Genomic DNA, 17,063 nt, shown 5'->3' with positions numbered 1-17,063 from the left:
CTATAAAATCTGAATTAGACTTTAATAAGAAAAACTGTTAAATTCAGCTGTAAAAATTTGAGTATTTTTTTTACATTTGTTTTGAAAATAAAAACTATATATGAAAACTGGGATCCTATCTCAATACCACTGATTGTATGTTTTTAAAAAGTTAATAAAACAGAATTTGTAAAGAAAAAAATGAAATAGATCCAAAGGATCTATCAGTAACCATGTCTGTTTCAGCGCATATTATCATTAGAATTTCTTTGAGTATTATGTCTTCAGTATAGGGGCCATAACAGGGGCCAGGACTTGATCTACAGGGGCCCTGGCCCCCTTTGGACCCTGTCTAGAACCGCCCGTGTTTTCACTCCTCTGATGGTAAGTTATACTGAATTAATTATACTTGATTTTTTTTCAGGGATGTTGATTTTGAGGGGTAAAAATAATCCGCTGTAGAGAGGAGAACATCGGTCCCTTGGTCCGTGCGTGCTTTGCGTGTTCGGGCTTTTCCAGCTGTGGGCGCAGACCCGCCCACTCATCCAATGAGTCCGTGGGGGTCGCGCAGTCTCCCCGCCTGGGATCGACCGGCCTGCGATCCAATGAAAACCCGCTGAGGAGTGACTCACCCTCTTCCGCTTTCCAATGAAAGCTCGACGGAAAGGCGGGCCACAGGAAGCACACTTGGTTGAATGGTCATCAGAGCGACAATCAGCGGCGGATCTGTTTGTGATGCCACGCTCTGATCGGACACCGAGGCGGTTAGGATGCCCGATCTATCACCGAGCGGACGCTCCGTCAAACGCCCGTCATTCTCCAGCTGCGCACCAAGAGTCTGCAGCTGCAGGGCCATTTAAGAGTCTCCCTCTGCAGAGGATCTGAACGGTGATGGACAGCTGTTGGTCATCGATTGCGCTTCGGGGCTGATGGTGAACTGCTGGCGCGGTGACACATGCTGAGCAATAGAACAAGACTCCCACAGGAGAAACAGGATCGACTCAGCTCTCCTCTCTAGTCCGCGTGAAAGGATCGTGATGATGATGATGATGATGATGCATCGCTTTGTCCAAACGTGTGGCTCCTACAGCCGTCATGACTGAGATGTTTAAAGAGCACAGGTGCGTGGAGATCGCAGCTGCCAACATGGGAATCAGCTTTCTGTTTCGATGCGCATCAAAGGCGACCACAGCAATACAGGAATCACATCCGCAGATGGGTGTAATGGATTCACGCTATAACTGATGGTGCTGCGCTATGATCTCCAGGGACCCTCTGAGTTGTGTAATGCGTTTATTCCATCTTGAAGGCGCGCTGCCGTGCAACCTCTCCATGGATGAGCTCTAATTGGGCCCAATGATGTAGAGCCAAATCCACCTGGAACAAGCGTCACTTCTCCCCTGTGACTTTTCATGCACAATTGATTTCCTCCTTCTTCTTTTTTTAAATCCCCTTTAATCCCCCCCAAGTTTACTCCATAAAATAATTAAATTTGCGTTTAAACGTTGGGATCTGATTTTTTTATGCATCAAGGACGTTTAGTTTGTTCCCAATGATGAACATTTCAGTTCATACAAGATATTTTAAGCGACATTTTGTGACTAAATAGTCCTGACTTTCTTTTCTTTTCTTTTTGGTGGAACAAAACTTTTTTGGTGTGTGCGCGCATCTGTTTATTTGTTGCGTCATCCACAATGTCCAGATCAAACAGCGTCAGCCCACCAGGAGTCGGTGCTCCCGGGTTGAGGGGAGGGACCGAGCACAGATCAGCATGGGTAGAGGCTGACTCTGTGGCCAACGGGTGCCCATACTCGGCCAGATCCCCGCGCAAGAAGCTCACCCGCACCAACAGCCGCTGGAGGCAAGAGGAGGAGGCGGAGGATGTGGATCCGGAGCGCCGGCCTCCCGGACGAGCCTCCACCACAGTCAGCAGCAGGGTCAGCTTCAGGTCCCGCTCGGCTTGGCAGGATCATGGTGAGGAGAGCCGCGTTAACAGCAACCTCGCGTCTGGGAAGCGTCCTGACGGCGGCGAGGTGAGACCCAAGTCCGTGGAGCTGGGTCTGGAGGAGCAGAGAGCCAAATCCCGGAGCGATAAGGGGGAGCAGGAGGAGGAGGTCATGCCGGAGGTGAACTTCTCCCTTGTGGCGTGCTGCGTCGGCGTCATGCACGTTTTTAAATCCAAGAAGTTCCAGTCGGAGAAGTTGGAGCGCCTCTACCAGCGCTACTTCTTCCGCCTCAACCAGAGCAGCCTGACGATGCTGATGGGAGTCCTGGTGCTGGTTTTCACCGTGATGCTGGCCTTCCACTGCTCCGGAGCTCCCAGAATCACTTACGTGGTGGTGTTTTCCCTGGCTATCTTCATCACGCTGGTGCTCATGGTGGTCTGCAACAGGAACTCTTTTCACCAGGACCACATGTGGGTGGTGTGCTATGTGGTGATCCTGCTGGTAATTGTGATCCAGGTGATCGGGGTGCTGCTGGTGCAGCCAAGGAGCGCCTCAGAGGGCATCTGGTGGACCGTGTTCTTCATCCATGTCATCTACACCCTGTTACCCGTCAGGATGCGGGCGGCTGTCATCACGGGGGTTATTCTCTCCGCCATCCACGTGTGTATTTCTTGGATGTTAAACGGAGTGGACAACTTTCTGTGGAAACAGGTACGTGGATTGTGCTCGGATTGAATTTTACGCGGTCATGCGTAAAGACGCAAATGAGCCGAAACCTCCAATTTGGTAAATGTCATGCGCTTAATGTAAAGTTTGATCAAAAGGTTGTGAAGAACAGGATGCTTATAGGTGCAGATGAATTATTTTAGGGTGGTATAGTGATGCTTCTTTGGAGTTATGGGATAAAATCACCAAAGTAAGCAGAAAATTAAGAAAAGTTACTGGAAAGTTGAAGATGACTGACTTTTCTGTTCTGCCTTTCTTAGACAAGCAGTTTGAGGGACACAGACTTCAGTTTCTCTCTGGTTATATGAACTCTTATATGAAGTCTTGGCAGAAAGTGCAGAGGTTGTTATTATTTGGAAAAGACAAATGCATTTGGGAGTTTATGTCAAAAACAACATAGAAGTGATCGCCCTATCTTAAAGGAAGTAGAGAACTGCTGAATTTACAAGGTGAATTTACCATCTTAAAAATGTACCTAACTGCCTGCTTGAGTCAGCTTTTTAGCCCCATTTGAATCACCCTTCTTCCAAACCTGTGGGTAATTATCGAATTAAGATTTTACTTTGCAGAGTTTTTAAAAAGATGTGAAAGAAGGGGTTTTATATTTATGAAATATTTCTCATTTTATAGTTGGATTTTAAAATCTTACTCGATTTTTATCAGACTAGTCCTTGGTTTTCTTTTTTTATTCAAGACTTGATTTATCTTTGTCCCCGTGTGCTACTTAAGCATTTTTATAAAGATAACACTTGTTTATAAAACTTAAGTTTGTTCCAGTCTTCTGTTCTAGGGTCCTTTCTTCTTGGGAAGGATATAGAGGGTGTATGGTGGGAAGATCTGGACTTTAACTCGAGAAGAAAATTACATGGAAGTTTAGCTATTGTCATTTTTTTTTTTTTATAAGAAGAACAGATAATTTCTATTAGGTGAATTTTTGAGGAAAAGTAATCAATTTCTATGACCTTCTTCTCCCCAAACCGGTCGTCTGAAAGCAGAAAGCTTTCTTTCATTATTAGCACTTATGTCACTTTTGAGGATGTATGCAGATGTGAGCAGAGTTTTGACATTTGTTCTGAAAATATTAAATGTTTAGTTTAACCTTAGCAGGAATTCAGTGGAGGTAGCACATTTTTAACTTCAGTTAGTTTAGGATATTTCTATATGTGGATTAACATGGAGAGCTGTGAATTCTCTTAATTTGATTATCTGTGGATGAATGGTTTCATTCACACTCTTTGTGATTTCAACTAAAGATAAAGTTGGTCATGGTATCATGAGATCAGAATAGAAAAAAAAAAAAACAACCCCAGACCAAACAAGACAATAACATGTTCTTTCCCCTCTTTGCCTGTTATAACCTGCCTGTTTTTTCAGATGAATCAAAATTTGATCAAAACAACCGATTAGTGTTACACATATTTGCCTTCATCGGGTTAAAAAAAAGAATGTGACCTTTTATTTTAAAGCGCATTATCCTCGTTGTCTTTTTAACCATTTTATTTTGTTTCTTTTTACCATTGCAACAAAAATGGCAGCTTATGCCTCTGGTAATTTCTCAGCCGCTTGATGTGGAAAAAGCCATAATTCCAAATGGTAACATAGACACAAGGTTATAGTTGCCAAATACACTCTGGGTTATTAAAATCTGAGAACACCACTCAGCTGGAAGGCACAGTAGAGGCAACATTATGCTTTGGGCATGCATTTGGGGCACAAGGTATAAAATAGATGTTAACAGGAAAGAATATAGTGGTAATGCCAAAGCAGCATGTCTGCCCAGACATTTTGAAGTGGAAAAAGAGTATTTGTGCAAAGAGCACAAATAATTATGAAGTGGCTTAATAAGATCATACATTTATTAGAACGGCCAACACCTTATTAAAGGTGCTGTATAAAAAGGTATGTTGTAAATATTAGCTACAACCGTCAGCAGCTGTCCTGGCTGCAGTATAAATGAGTTGTTATGCAACAGTCCCCATCACTTAATTCATCTATGTATTGGGAGTTCTGCACCGGCATTGGTTACACTGTTCTGTCAGGAGGAATGGGCCAAAATTCGAGCAAACTATTATGAGGAACTTTACAAAGGATACCTTAAATGTTTGACCCTATCATAGACTTTAAATGGCAATTCTACAATGGCTTTTTATACAGTGTATGAAATGTCTGGTTTCCTCTTTTTTTTTTTTTTTTTTCACGTAAAATACTTATTAATTTGAAAGAAACTCAGGCCCCGTCCACACGTAGTCAAAACGAACACGAAACGCTAATATTTTCCAGAATGTTTGTCGTAAAGACGGAGACGTAAAATAAATGTGATCGACCACACGAATGCATGAAAACGCTGCAAAATGTATGCCAGGCCTGTAAGTGGCGCTGTGGTGCCAAAGCAAAAATAGGCGAAAACAGGCAACGAAATGTTAGGCATGCGCAGTAATATTTATACAACAACCAAACCGGAAAACCCCTGCGGGTCCATTTTCGTGGTTCAGTCAAATTCAGGTGCTGAACTATGTCGTCGATATTGCTCTGTTCTTCCTGGAGATATTCCAGAAGAAGAAGATTCTGTTGTAAGCCCGGCAGCAGGGTGAGTAGCATGAGCAGCAACCATTCAACACAGTACGGCGCCATAGTTGTTGTGATACTGTGTGGCGCATGCGTGTTTAGAGGCTACGCTATGACGCATGCGTGTAAGAAAAAAATGCGGTTAGAGCTTAAAGATGGAAACGCGAAAACGGCGTTTCAAAATCTTCCCACTCTGAAGGCTGAATAAAAAAAAGATCGTTTACAGACCCCCGAAACGCCGGCTTCGTATGGATGAGAGGCTGGTTTGGTGAAAAATTTGTGCGTTTAGGCCAGGGTTTGACTTTGTGTGGACGGGGCCTCAGTAACTCGGTATAACCTCCAAATAGCAAAATTGTTGGGGAAAGTCTTTGTGCCAAACAGTATTCTATTTTCTCTTAATTGTATTACATTTCTTTCATACATTTATAGAGGTGCATAACTTCAGCAAAGTGTTAGCTGCTAAATTTTCTTATGAAATATTTCAGTGGGCTACTTTTGAACTGCTGTGTTAAAACAGTGATACTATAATAAAAGTAATGGTTGGTTGTTTAGGGGCTATACCAGCACTCCAACTACCCTTTAATCCCATAGACAGTTGTTTATTTTTGGTAGGTGAGAGGCTAAATCTCAGAGGATGGTAAAGAAGAATCTGGACAATATTGGTTCATCATAAACAAAATTTTAAACACGTTTTACAGTGATGGTTTAAATTAGGGCTGCAACTAATGATTATTTTGCAAATCGATTAATCTGTTGATTATTTTTGGATTAAGCTGATGAAGGTTCTCAGTCATCCAGGTCATAGTCATACCGTAAAAAATCAAAAAATATCCACTGGACTTGGTTTACAAGATTTGAAGATGTTTCGCCAGCTTCCTGGAGAGGTGGCGAAACGTCTTCAAATCTTGTAAAGCAAGTCCAGTGGATATTTTTTGATTTTTTTTACGGAATTTTTGGATTAATAGATTATCGGACAGCAAAGGCTCCTTAGGGAAGATTTTTTTTTTTTTTTTTTTTTTTTTACCAAATCAAACCAGTTGAAAATAAAACTTTTCCACTTGAGGAGTTCTAGATAGAGCATTTTGACAGATGAAAGAGTTTTCTTTTTCTTAAATGCAAAATGTTAATATTTTCTTACTATTTTGGTATAATTATTAATCTAAGTGGGTCGCTCTGTCTGCTAAAGGCATGTTTTACAGTCTCTATACTCAAGTTAACAATTAACCGATTACTAAATTAGTTGATTATTTCAATATTCGATTAATCACTATTCATTGTTTCAGCCCCAGTTTCAATGCCTGAACTGCTGTCAATTAAGCAATGGAGAATCACTGTAGCCTTCTTTAGGCCAGCTGACTGCCAGTGCCCAGCAACAGTGGGCTTTTGTCACTCTGTCATTTTCTCTTTAACTTGTACTATTGAAAAGATCTCATATTTTAAGTTTTAAAACCTTGATGTTTTGAACCCTTGATTATTACAATGAGCCCAGGCCTAAAGGCTGGTTTATACTCAGAAACCAAGTCGTCTGCGTGTGTGTCGCAGTTAACGCAGATATGCCCCTGTCCCTTCCGCAGACACTCTGGTGCACCTCTCCAAACCTGTAGGTGACCCACAGTGCTGCAGAAAGGAGGCCTCTAAATGGTCAAATCTACATCCACTCTACACTATGCGTATTTTCTGTTTGGTACCTTACAAGCTTGTTTTGTTTGTATGACTGCCATTGTGGAAAACGACTGGGACCCTTTTTCCACCTGGATCCCCGCTTTTTTTCGCCCTCATGTCCCTCCGTTGTCGCACAAACTTGCCTCTATTACCTCACCGCCTCGGCTGTACAGAGATTGCAAAAGAACTCACTTTCCGTACTTGAGTAAAAGTACAGATACTTGTGTTAAAAAATACTCTGGTAAAAGTGGAAGTACTGATTAAACTTCTTTACTCAAGTAAAAGTAACAAAGTACAGGCTTGTAAATTTACTTAAAGTATAAAAGTAAAAGTAGAAACCACTTTTTTCATGCCGTTGCCTACATTTTAAATGGATGTCTGCCAATAGGACTAGATCTCCGTTGTGTTCATTTTCAATCATCTCGTCGTCCATACTACTATGCTAACGCCACCGCCACCAAGCTGCAATGATTTGCCACGAATGAATACTGCCGAATCTGTCGATTCATCTTGTAGTGGTGCATCAAATGCAACGTAGATTCCCATCCAATTAGATTGAATTTGGTATTGATGATGTGAAAAATAATAACGGTAACTCCATTGAAATGATTCAAAACTAAAGTAACAGCAAATTTTTTAAAATGTAAGGAGTAGAAAGTACAGATATTTGTGTAAAAATTTGAGTAGAAGTAAAAAGTCGCCATAAAAATAAGTAGTAAAGTAAACGCACTGCTGCATGAGTATAAACAGCCATTAAGGGTGATTTCCAAACTCCAAAAAGATGGAGTTTGGAAGCTTAATAGCTATTTGTTTCTTCGTACTTTTTCTTTGTGTTGCTACTGCTTGCTTTAAAAAAAAAAAAAAATCCCAGTCCGGGGGGTTTAAGAGGACATTTTGTTTTTATTCTCCTTTTGCTAGACGTCAAAACATCCCAATACTCCTGGTGTTGTTTTAATAAGCATTTCTTAAGGGAGCTTAGCTGTATCTTTAACAAAGGTTACGCAAATGGGTTTAATTTATAGGGTTTGTTTTTTTGTTAAGATACACATAATGGAAAAATTTACTTTCTCCAGCTCATTGTCATTATCCTCATGCTAGGCTCTGTATTTTTTATATATATAATTTTTGTCCTAACTCCTAAATGAGCTGCAAATTTTGCACGTTTGGCTTTTTGGCTGCTGAACCATTATAGAGTTTTATCAGGCTCTGTAGAGCTCATAAGCATTTGCTTTAACAGCACAGCACTTATAGCCCTTTTATAGGAATGCCTTGATGTGCAGGGGAAAGGTTTTTGCATTCAAGGGCCTCCCTAAAGAATGTGACAGGGTGTGTTAAACAAAGGAAATGTAATTGCTGGGAAAAAGTATTAACACACAGATGTAATTTTTTTACCTGTTTGAATCATTTAAAGGTTAAATATTGCCAAATACATTTAAATACCAGGTAGAAATATGCTGAGCTAATAAAAAGCAGTTTTCAAACTGGGGGAAAAGTTGTCCAACCTCATCCTGGCCCTGGGTGAAGGCGCTGTGTCTTAAAACAATCAATAAGCAGAAAAGTTTTGACATATTTTGGTGTTTTTAGCCTGTTTAGGTAATGGCAAAGCATTTTAATCCTATTTAATTCCAGACTTTGACTGGGTCACCCCAAAATCGTCCTTTAGTAGTAGTGCTGTGTTTTAATCATTGCTCTGCTGTAGAAACCGAATCGGCTTTATCTCAAAATCACAAAAGATTAACTTTTAAAGACAGATCAGTAACGTTTAGCACTACATGTTTAATTCTACACATCGGTAATAGGACTCCTTCCATCCATAATGTTCGGGAAATGAAGGACATTACCCAGAACCTTCTGAGCTGATTGGATGAGGCAACACCTACCACCTGCCTACCAAAGTTTGCTTTAAGCCAATCATGGTAAACGATGAAATGGCAGCAGACACCATGAGAAACCATAACCTACATCTGCGACGCTCCTGCTGTTCGTCTTTGAAGAACGAAATTGTGGATCTTTGTTAGCATCTGCTACTGAGCTGCTGGTTTTATTTTGGTTGAGCTGTGTGCTCGGCGACTCTGCTTTCCTTCACCTTCTTGCCTTGAACGGTTGCACAGCAACGTAATTGTCCAACTCGTTTTTGGGTCAGTCATGAATGTTTTTGTTAGTGAACAAAGATGGGGAGAATTTAACTTGCAGGTAAGATCACAAACCGCTGGTCAGAGATTTTTCATCCTTCCTTATGCCATCAGAAAGACTCTATTTAATTTATTTTTCTGGTGTTGCACAGATAAATTATTAAACCCAATGGTGCAAAAATGAGATGTAAATAAGCTTTCTAATAATTGTGTTTATTAGATAAGGCATGATGGCCCGTTTCTTTTTATTATCACACCATTTAGCTTTGGATTACTTTTTTGAGACTGAATGCTTTGAAACCATGATTGCATATTCTGTTAACTTTATTTTTGACTGAAGAATACATCTGTTTAATGTAACTTGAAGAAGCAATACAATGAAACAGACTGTTGTTTATTCCATCATCTAACCAAGCATTTCTTTTTTTTTATGTTGCTTTTCGATGAATGAAGTAGGAGTCCTAGTCTGACCCTTAACACAATGCCTAATATAGAAAATAACATGCCAAAATAATCTGACTGTAGCAACAGGGAGACTGATTGTTGCGCCGTTGGTGGATGCTACAGTTGTTTTACTGTGAGAAGGTTGAATTAGCAAGGTTAATTAGGAGGTTTATAATCTCAGGGTAATTAGAAAGACACAGAATTCCTTTTTAGTGGGATTTAAGGTTGGAATTACTTGTGTGAATGAAACAGGAGAATAGCTTTAGCTGTAAGTGGTGGTCTTGTATAGGTTTAGTTTGAATTGTGTTTCAAATAACCTAAATAGATGTTTTGTTGTTTGAGACTTCTGATGGTAGTCTGAAATTTTTGACAATAAAACCAAAATAAAGTTACTGGAGGATTGGTTAGCGTTTTGTATGAAGCCATTTGCAGCATATGTTATGTTCTTCCTTTGATCTCTATAAAAACATGTGTATAGATCTACATATTCAGTATGAGAAACAGAATCAGCCCTAATTAGATTGTCCTTTGTTTCTTGTGGGGAGTTGGACAAAAAAAAAACACACACACACATTTTTATATAGTTGTCTCAAAACAATGTGTAATTTAGTTGTTTTTGTTGTTTTCACAATATGTTGCCTTAGCTGTATAAAGGCCTTAGCAGTTACTCACCCACTCAATGAATAAGCAGGACTTCTGGGAAACGCTTGTATGTTTTTATTCACGGCTGGTCATAGTGTGGGTTGATTCCCGAGTAAAAGGAAAGATTTTAAAGTTCCCCGCTCTCTGAGCAGTTTTCCCAAATGTTCATTTAGAAGGGAATCTTTGACTGAAAATTGAAGTATTTCCATCACTTCGAACCTTTATGTGCTCTGGGAGCTGTAATTCTTCATTGTTTAATAGCTTATTTTTCTCTGCTTTCCTTCCCATAGGGAATTAGAGTAAACAAAGAATCAAAAATCAAAGAATTTTTGAAAAATATTCAGGAGATTGATGAGATTAAATTGGAAAAAGTCGTTGACTCTGTTACATAAAGCATGCAAAACGACAGTGTCAGAAAACCATTATAAGAAACACAGTTGAACCCCCTCTTTGCTGGGAGGGGTAATCAAAGTTTAGACTTCAGTCTAAGTGCAATTCAGTAACCTGAACTTTAAACCTTTAAATTACCTTAAATATTTTGAATAAAAAAAAACAACACAAATGTCAGAACAAAAGAAACAACAGACAACAAAAACAGAAGTGTGTATGTGATTGGTTAGATTGCCCTCGTCCTCACTAAAACTGTGGAAGCGGAGCACCAGTTGTAACAACCTTCCACTGGCTCCCCGTATCTCAGAGAATAGACTTCAAAATACTCCTATTACTGAATGGCTTAGCCCGAAAATACATTAAATTTGCTGCCATTACATGAACCACCCAGACCACTTAGGTTTCCTGGCTCTAATTTCCTTTGCATAACAACAATTAGAACCAAAATGGAGAATCAGTGTTTAGTTCGTATGCTACTGGGTAAAAAGTAGTTTTAATATGAGTTTTAGTGAGAATGTCCACCTGAAAACTTCATCTCTGCAGTCGGTTCATCAAGATTACAATCCTCCCTTTACATATTATTTTGCTTTCGGACCAGCACGAAACCCCCGTACACCAGCAGCGCGCTGTCACTGGAAATCCCCCGCAACAGCAGCCTCTGGCCTGAATGCCTCTTAGGAGTTTTCTACTACTGTTCGTGGCGGCTGGAGGGAGATGTTCGTTTTTTTCATGTACGTAATCCAAACCTCAAGCATCAGAATAATAAAAGCGAACGTATTTTGCCGGTGTAGGTACCAGATTGACTCGGGCTGCCAGATTGACTCGGGGGCCTGCCTATGCTGAGATGCGTCAGAGCGTCCGCCATCTTAAATGTGGCAAATCTGCAGTTTCTCAGTCACTTAAACAGTATCAGAGGGACTTTAATCTCTGAATATACTTTGTATTCGTAGTATTTTTGTTTTTGTAATATTACAGGTTTATTTTTTGTATCCCTTTAGCTTCATTCTCCTGAATTTATTCTCGTTACAAATGCAGACCGCGGGCTCAGTGTGTTTGTTTGAGTGGCGTTGCCATAATGTGACGCCATCGGGAGGCGCAAGGCCCATGGCGAATTCAGTGACCACATCGGAAGGCGCAGGGACCATGGAGAATTTCTACGTAAAATTGTCCGTTTACAAACCGCAATCCCGGTTTCGAATAAAACCTACACCCCGCTATAATTACTTTAGTAAGCTGTCCAGACCAATCAAAATGTTTTGCGCAATTGTGCAAACGTTAAAACAATTATGTATTGTGACGTCATCAAAAGGCGCAGGCCCCCCGAGTCAATCTGGCAGCCCGAGTCAATCTGGTACCTACACCGGCAGAGTTCGAAATTTTTAATTAGTTTAGGTGTTGGTTGATGTGGCGAGTTCAGCAGTTAAAATTCAGTTTTTCCCACGCCAGCAGCTGCTGCTTGTGAAGCTCATGAGGCGCTGCTTTGATGCTTCAAATGCGTGAAAAGGTTGCGTCAACTAAAGTCAGTGGTTGACGTGTATAAGCGTTTTTTTATTCGTATATAATTCTCTTTTCATATATGATCCTCTTTTATTCTCTTTAATCATTTGAGTTGCCTCTATTTCTCAATGTGCTTTTCTTTCTTTATGTGCACTTTGAATTATCTTACCAATGTAATTTATGAATGAACTTACCAGGCCATGTAGAGAGGTACCTCATCAGCTTTATGTATTTTTAGACTTTTCAGCCGAGAATTAAAAGTAAAAAGGGTTTTAAAAGACCTTTGATTTTTGGTTTAACCTCTTTAAGTAGATACGAATTGAGGAGAAACAGCTTTGCTGTTATACATGTTATACACTCACCGGCCACTTTATTAGGTATGCCATGCTAGTAATGGGTTGGACCCCCTTTTGCCTTTAGAACTGCCTCAATTCTTCATGGCATAGATTCAACAAGGTGCTGGAAGCATTCCTCAGGGAGTTTGGTCCATATTGACATGATGGCATCACACAGTTGCCGCAGATTTGTCGGCTGCACATCCATGATGCGAATCTCCCGTTCCACCACATCCCAAAGATGCTCTATTGGATTGAGATCTGGTGACTGTGGAGGCCATTTGAGTACAGTGAACTCATTGTCATGTTCAAGAAACCAGTCTGAGATGATTCCAGCTTTATGACATGGCGCATTATCCTGCTGAAAGTAGCCATCAGAAGTTGGGTACATTGTGGTCATAAAGGGATGGACATGGTCAGCAACAATACTCAGGTAGGCTGTGGCATTGCAATGATGCTCAATTGGTACCAAGGGGCCCAAAGAGTGCCAAGAAAATATTTTCCTGTTCTTAGCTGAAAGGAGTGGCACCCGCTGTGGTCTTCTGCTGCTGTAGCCCATCTGCCTCAAAGTTCGACGTACTGTGCGTTCAGAGATGCTCTTCTGCCCACCTTGGTTGTAACGGGTGGTTATTTGAGTCACTGTTGCCCTTCTATCAGCTCGAACCAGTCTGGCCATTCTCCTCTGACCTCTGGCATGAACAAGGCATTTCCGCCCACAGAACTGCCGCTCACTGGATGTTTTTTCTTTTTCGGACCATTCTCTGTAAACCCTAGAGATGGTTGTGCGTGAAAATCCCAGTAGATCAGCAGTTTCTGAAATATTTAGATCAGCCCTTCTGGCACCAACAATCATGCCACGTTCAAAGTCACTCAAATCACCTTTCTTCCCCATACTGATGCTCGGCTTGAACTGCAGGAGATTGTCTTGACCATGTCTACATGCCTAAATGCACTGAGTTGCCGCCATGTGATTGGCTGCTTAGAAATTAAGTGTTAACGAGCAGTTGGACAGGTGTACCTAATAAAGTGGCTAGTGAGTGTAGGTGATTTGCTGTTTTGAATGAAATCAGTCTGATCAGGGCATACATTTCTGTGAATGTTTGTGAATCTCCAGTGATGCTGAAATAAGTTGCTGAGTTTAACTAGGACTTGGCTGGTTCGGGAGTTTTAATAAAGGTATCAAAACTTAAATTTCCTATGGCATACATTTTAAGTGACAATTTTAAAAGTCGTAGGCGGTTTTTCACACATTCATCTGTTCAACACACATTTTTGAAATCCAGACGGAAGAAATGAGTGCATTTTTTTCCAGAGAACTTTTATTGAAATGACGTCTTAAAAACTCAGTGATGCATCACATTGTCCAAATTATCAAATGATCGTCTGCACTCTAAACTTGCAAAGAATGTGTCAATTAGAGGAAAGCCTGGAGTTTCACTCTTCAGCTCAGTACAATTGTTTTTTTTAATGGTATGTAACCCTATATCTGTTTGTGTTTTTAGCAGAAGCCACACTGTCATTTTGATGTGGGAACAAACTACTGGATTTATTGTTCTTTCCTCACTATGCTGCTGTTTTAATATCTTCCCCAGTTCATATACCCGGTTCTGTACTGGTGGGTGGTAATAATGCTAAGCAAAAAAAGGTCATTGGACACCAGAGATTTATACAGCTGAAATGACCTTGAATGATTGGTTTAATGCTTATTTTACAGTTTATTTCTCCTTCTTGTCTGAAGTGTAGAAAGGGATGTTTGCTCTTGGGAAAATTTGGACTTTACTGGTGGGTGGTCCAGTTTAGTTTCCTTGTTGCTGTTTATGAATAAAAATCTGTTTTTGTTAAATAAAAAAAAATCAGTTGTTACTCATCATTGAGAAATTTCCTCTTCTTCGGTCAGTTTTTTTTTTTTTTTGAGATTCCTAACAAAGCTCTTCATTATAAATTATATTTTTGGGCATTTCCTAAAGTGCATTTTTTGCAGATTCAAATGCTTATCCATTCAGTGAATTTTAAGCATGATTATAAAATACGGAGTTATTACAACTTTACAAGCAGTTATTCAGTTTTACCTTTTATATTCTGTTTCTAAAAAAAGAAAGGAAAACACTACTGTCAAAATTTTAGGATTTTAGACTTTCATTACGGTGTAGCAAACCTCTCTAGATTAGTAAATAATCCATACATCCATTTTCCGTCATGCTTATCCCAAGCGGGGTCGCAAGCGGTGCTGGTGTCCATCTCCAGCTGTCTACGTGCGAGAGGCGGGGTACATCCTGGACAGGTTGCCAGTCTATTGCAGAGCAACACCAAGACAAACAGGACAAACAACCATTCAAACCTAAGGAGAATTTAGAGAAGCCAATTAACGGGTCATGTTTTTGGATTATGGGAGGAAGCCGGAGTACCCGGAGAGAAACCACCCATGCTCAGGGATAACATGCAAACTCCATGCAGAAAGATCCCAGGCAGGGAATTAAACCTTCTTGCTGTAAGGCAGTAGTGCTACCCTCTGCTCCACTGAGCAGCCAAATTAGTTATGAATGATTCTTTAATTATATCATTTTAAAATATATTTTTAATACCAAGCCGGTGCTTTTTATTTGCCTTCACATTTTTTGTAAATTCTAACGCCAAATTCCTTATTGCTTTTAATCTGGGTAATCTTACCATTTAATTCCCACTTTGACCTCAAAATGAATGTGAAAACATATTAACTTGATGTGTGTGATCAGTTTTCTTTTTTTCTTCCTTCCAACACAATTTAAATCTGTAGTGTAAAATTAATGACCGATCATGTTTTGACTGACCACGTTTTTGCAGCTCTTGACATTGGTGTAGACCACCTTGGTTCCTCATGTTTTCTTATGTATTGTCCTTCCACCCCTTTCCAAGTTTCCAGGGGAAATGTTAGCAGACCAGTCCCAGTTGGCAGCGCTCCAGTGGTAATGGGGTTTCTGGCTGCCTAATTGTACTGCTTGTTGCTTTTAATGTGTGGAAACTCAAACCAGATGCCCACATTATCTATTTTTATATTTACCCACCTTGCTTCACCTACCTTATCAAGTCCTGTCCCATTTATGCTCGACATGCTTTTAATCTTCCTTTGGACTCCCAGTTCTCATTGTTACATAATGGGGTTTACTCTGTAATTGAATCTGTACTGATTAGATTGATAAATCAGATTCCAAACATTTACAAATATTTTCCACAATGCTTTGTCTTTATTGTCCATGGAAGTTTTCAAATTTGTCATTGCAAATGCAGGATGCTCCTGTATTTTACTTAAAGGCATAGATTCAGGCCAACTGAGGATAACTTCTGTGAACAGGTGCTGACGCATTCGGCTGCAGATTGAGAAAACTAACCCGTGTTCCTGTATCTTAGCAACAGATGGTATGTCTCGAACACCAACCGATTATTTTTTTTTTTTTTTTAGCACCAGTGTGCCTTGTACTTCCAGCCGTGGACCTAAAGTAACCTGGTTTATAGTCTGGATCAGTGGAAAGTATTTTCAGTATATTTTTTTGTTTTGTTTCTATTTTAAATATCCTACCTTTGTCATTTTTCCAAATGCTTTAAAAAAAATTTCCAAGATCTTTAAGTCCAAGTTCTTATTCTTAATTGTGCCCAATGCAATATTTTTGTATCACGCCAAAATGTTTTGCTTCTAAATAAACAAATTTTTGGAAAGTCTAGAATTTTCAATTAAAGGTGTTTAGGAAATAAAAAAAAAATTGAAATCCCTTAAATGTAACATGGCTTTAAATTATTTGTCTACAATTATTTATTTATTTATTCTTCACAAACTTTGTAGACATGCTAAAACAGTTGCTGTGCCTTTTTTTCCATAGGTGACCAATATTGTGTCTGAATTGAGTCTCTGCAGTAAAATCTTTGCTCCACCAAAGTGTCAAATGGATTTTAAAAGGGTACTGCAATTTTCAATGAAATTAATAAAAAACAAGTGTTTCTTAATAAAAGAAAAAAATGCCTGATTTTTAGAATATAGAAAAACCGTTTAAAATATTCTCTAAGTAGTTATTTTTTTGTGTAGTGGAAGAAAATTGAGCTGATGGTGCAATCTCAAATAAATGCATATTTTCCACTTTGTGTTTTCACCATAGCGAGCAGAGCAACACTAAGGGACTTCTTTGCTCTGCTCCACTTATCTGCCATTTCTTAGCATTAATTAGTTTGCCATTGTAAAATAGTAACTCACAGAGAGATTATTTTTAGGGCGAATTGTAAATTAGTGTGTAATACATCCACAACTTCCAATCATTTGTGTGGTCTCATTTAGCGTGGGAATTACTGTTAGGGTTAGTATTTCACTCAAGCAGAAAGCCACAGCTAAAGTTAGGTTTGTGATATTAATATAAAAAACATTTATATTTAAACATTTATTTCCTCCATGTAACTAAATCTTCCTAAAAACCTAAACTTATATTTAGACTGTCTCAGCGTTATGTGACGGCTACATGTTTAACTTCTTAGCAGTTCTTTGTTTTGCTGATCTATAGGTGGTGATGAAGAGCTGTTCCCTTTTGTTTTTGTTGCAAAGCAAGTTTTTAAATAAGCATTTTGACTTGAGAATTGAAAAGGTGTCATGTTATTGGCTGAGTTTAAAGTATTTTGGATTTTCAGCCCTAATGGGATTGTATTCAAACAATCATTGATTAAAGGTTTAAATTTTGATATGAAACATTTTTAATCAGCACCTCAAATTTTCAAGAGCCTGGCTGCAG

At 39.5% G+C, this 17,063-nt stretch overlaps 1 protein-coding gene across 2 annotated transcripts in view; it reads left to right on the top strand.

Annotated features, from left to right (window-relative positions):
- The first annotated feature begins 669 nt into the window (after window positions 1–669).
- adcy5 (adenylate cyclase 5) overlaps window positions 670–17,063 on the top strand; it is a 111,682-nt gene continuing 95,288 nt past the window's right edge. The window contains exon 1 of one of the 2 annotated variants that reach the window (XM_015400590.1): window positions 670–2,636. In XM_015400590.1, coding sequence (XP_015256076.1) covers window positions 1,674–2,636 — 963 coding nt within the window. In that variant the 5' untranslated portion in view covers window positions 670–1,673. The remainder of the gene's footprint in view (window positions 2,637–17,063) is intronic. The other variant, XM_015400591.1, reaches the window with a different exon arrangement.

Source organism: Cyprinodon variegatus, unplaced genomic scaffold, assembly GCF_000732505.1.
Source record: "Cyprinodon variegatus isolate N-32 unplaced genomic scaffold, C_variegatus-1.0 Scaffold1122, whole genome shotgun sequence".
Lineage (NCBI taxonomy): Eukaryota > Metazoa > Chordata > Actinopteri > Cyprinodontiformes > Cyprinodontidae > Cyprinodon > Cyprinodon variegatus.
The sequence above is the reverse complement of the archived record's forward strand: the minus strand, read 5'-3'. Positions and strand labels throughout refer to the sequence as shown.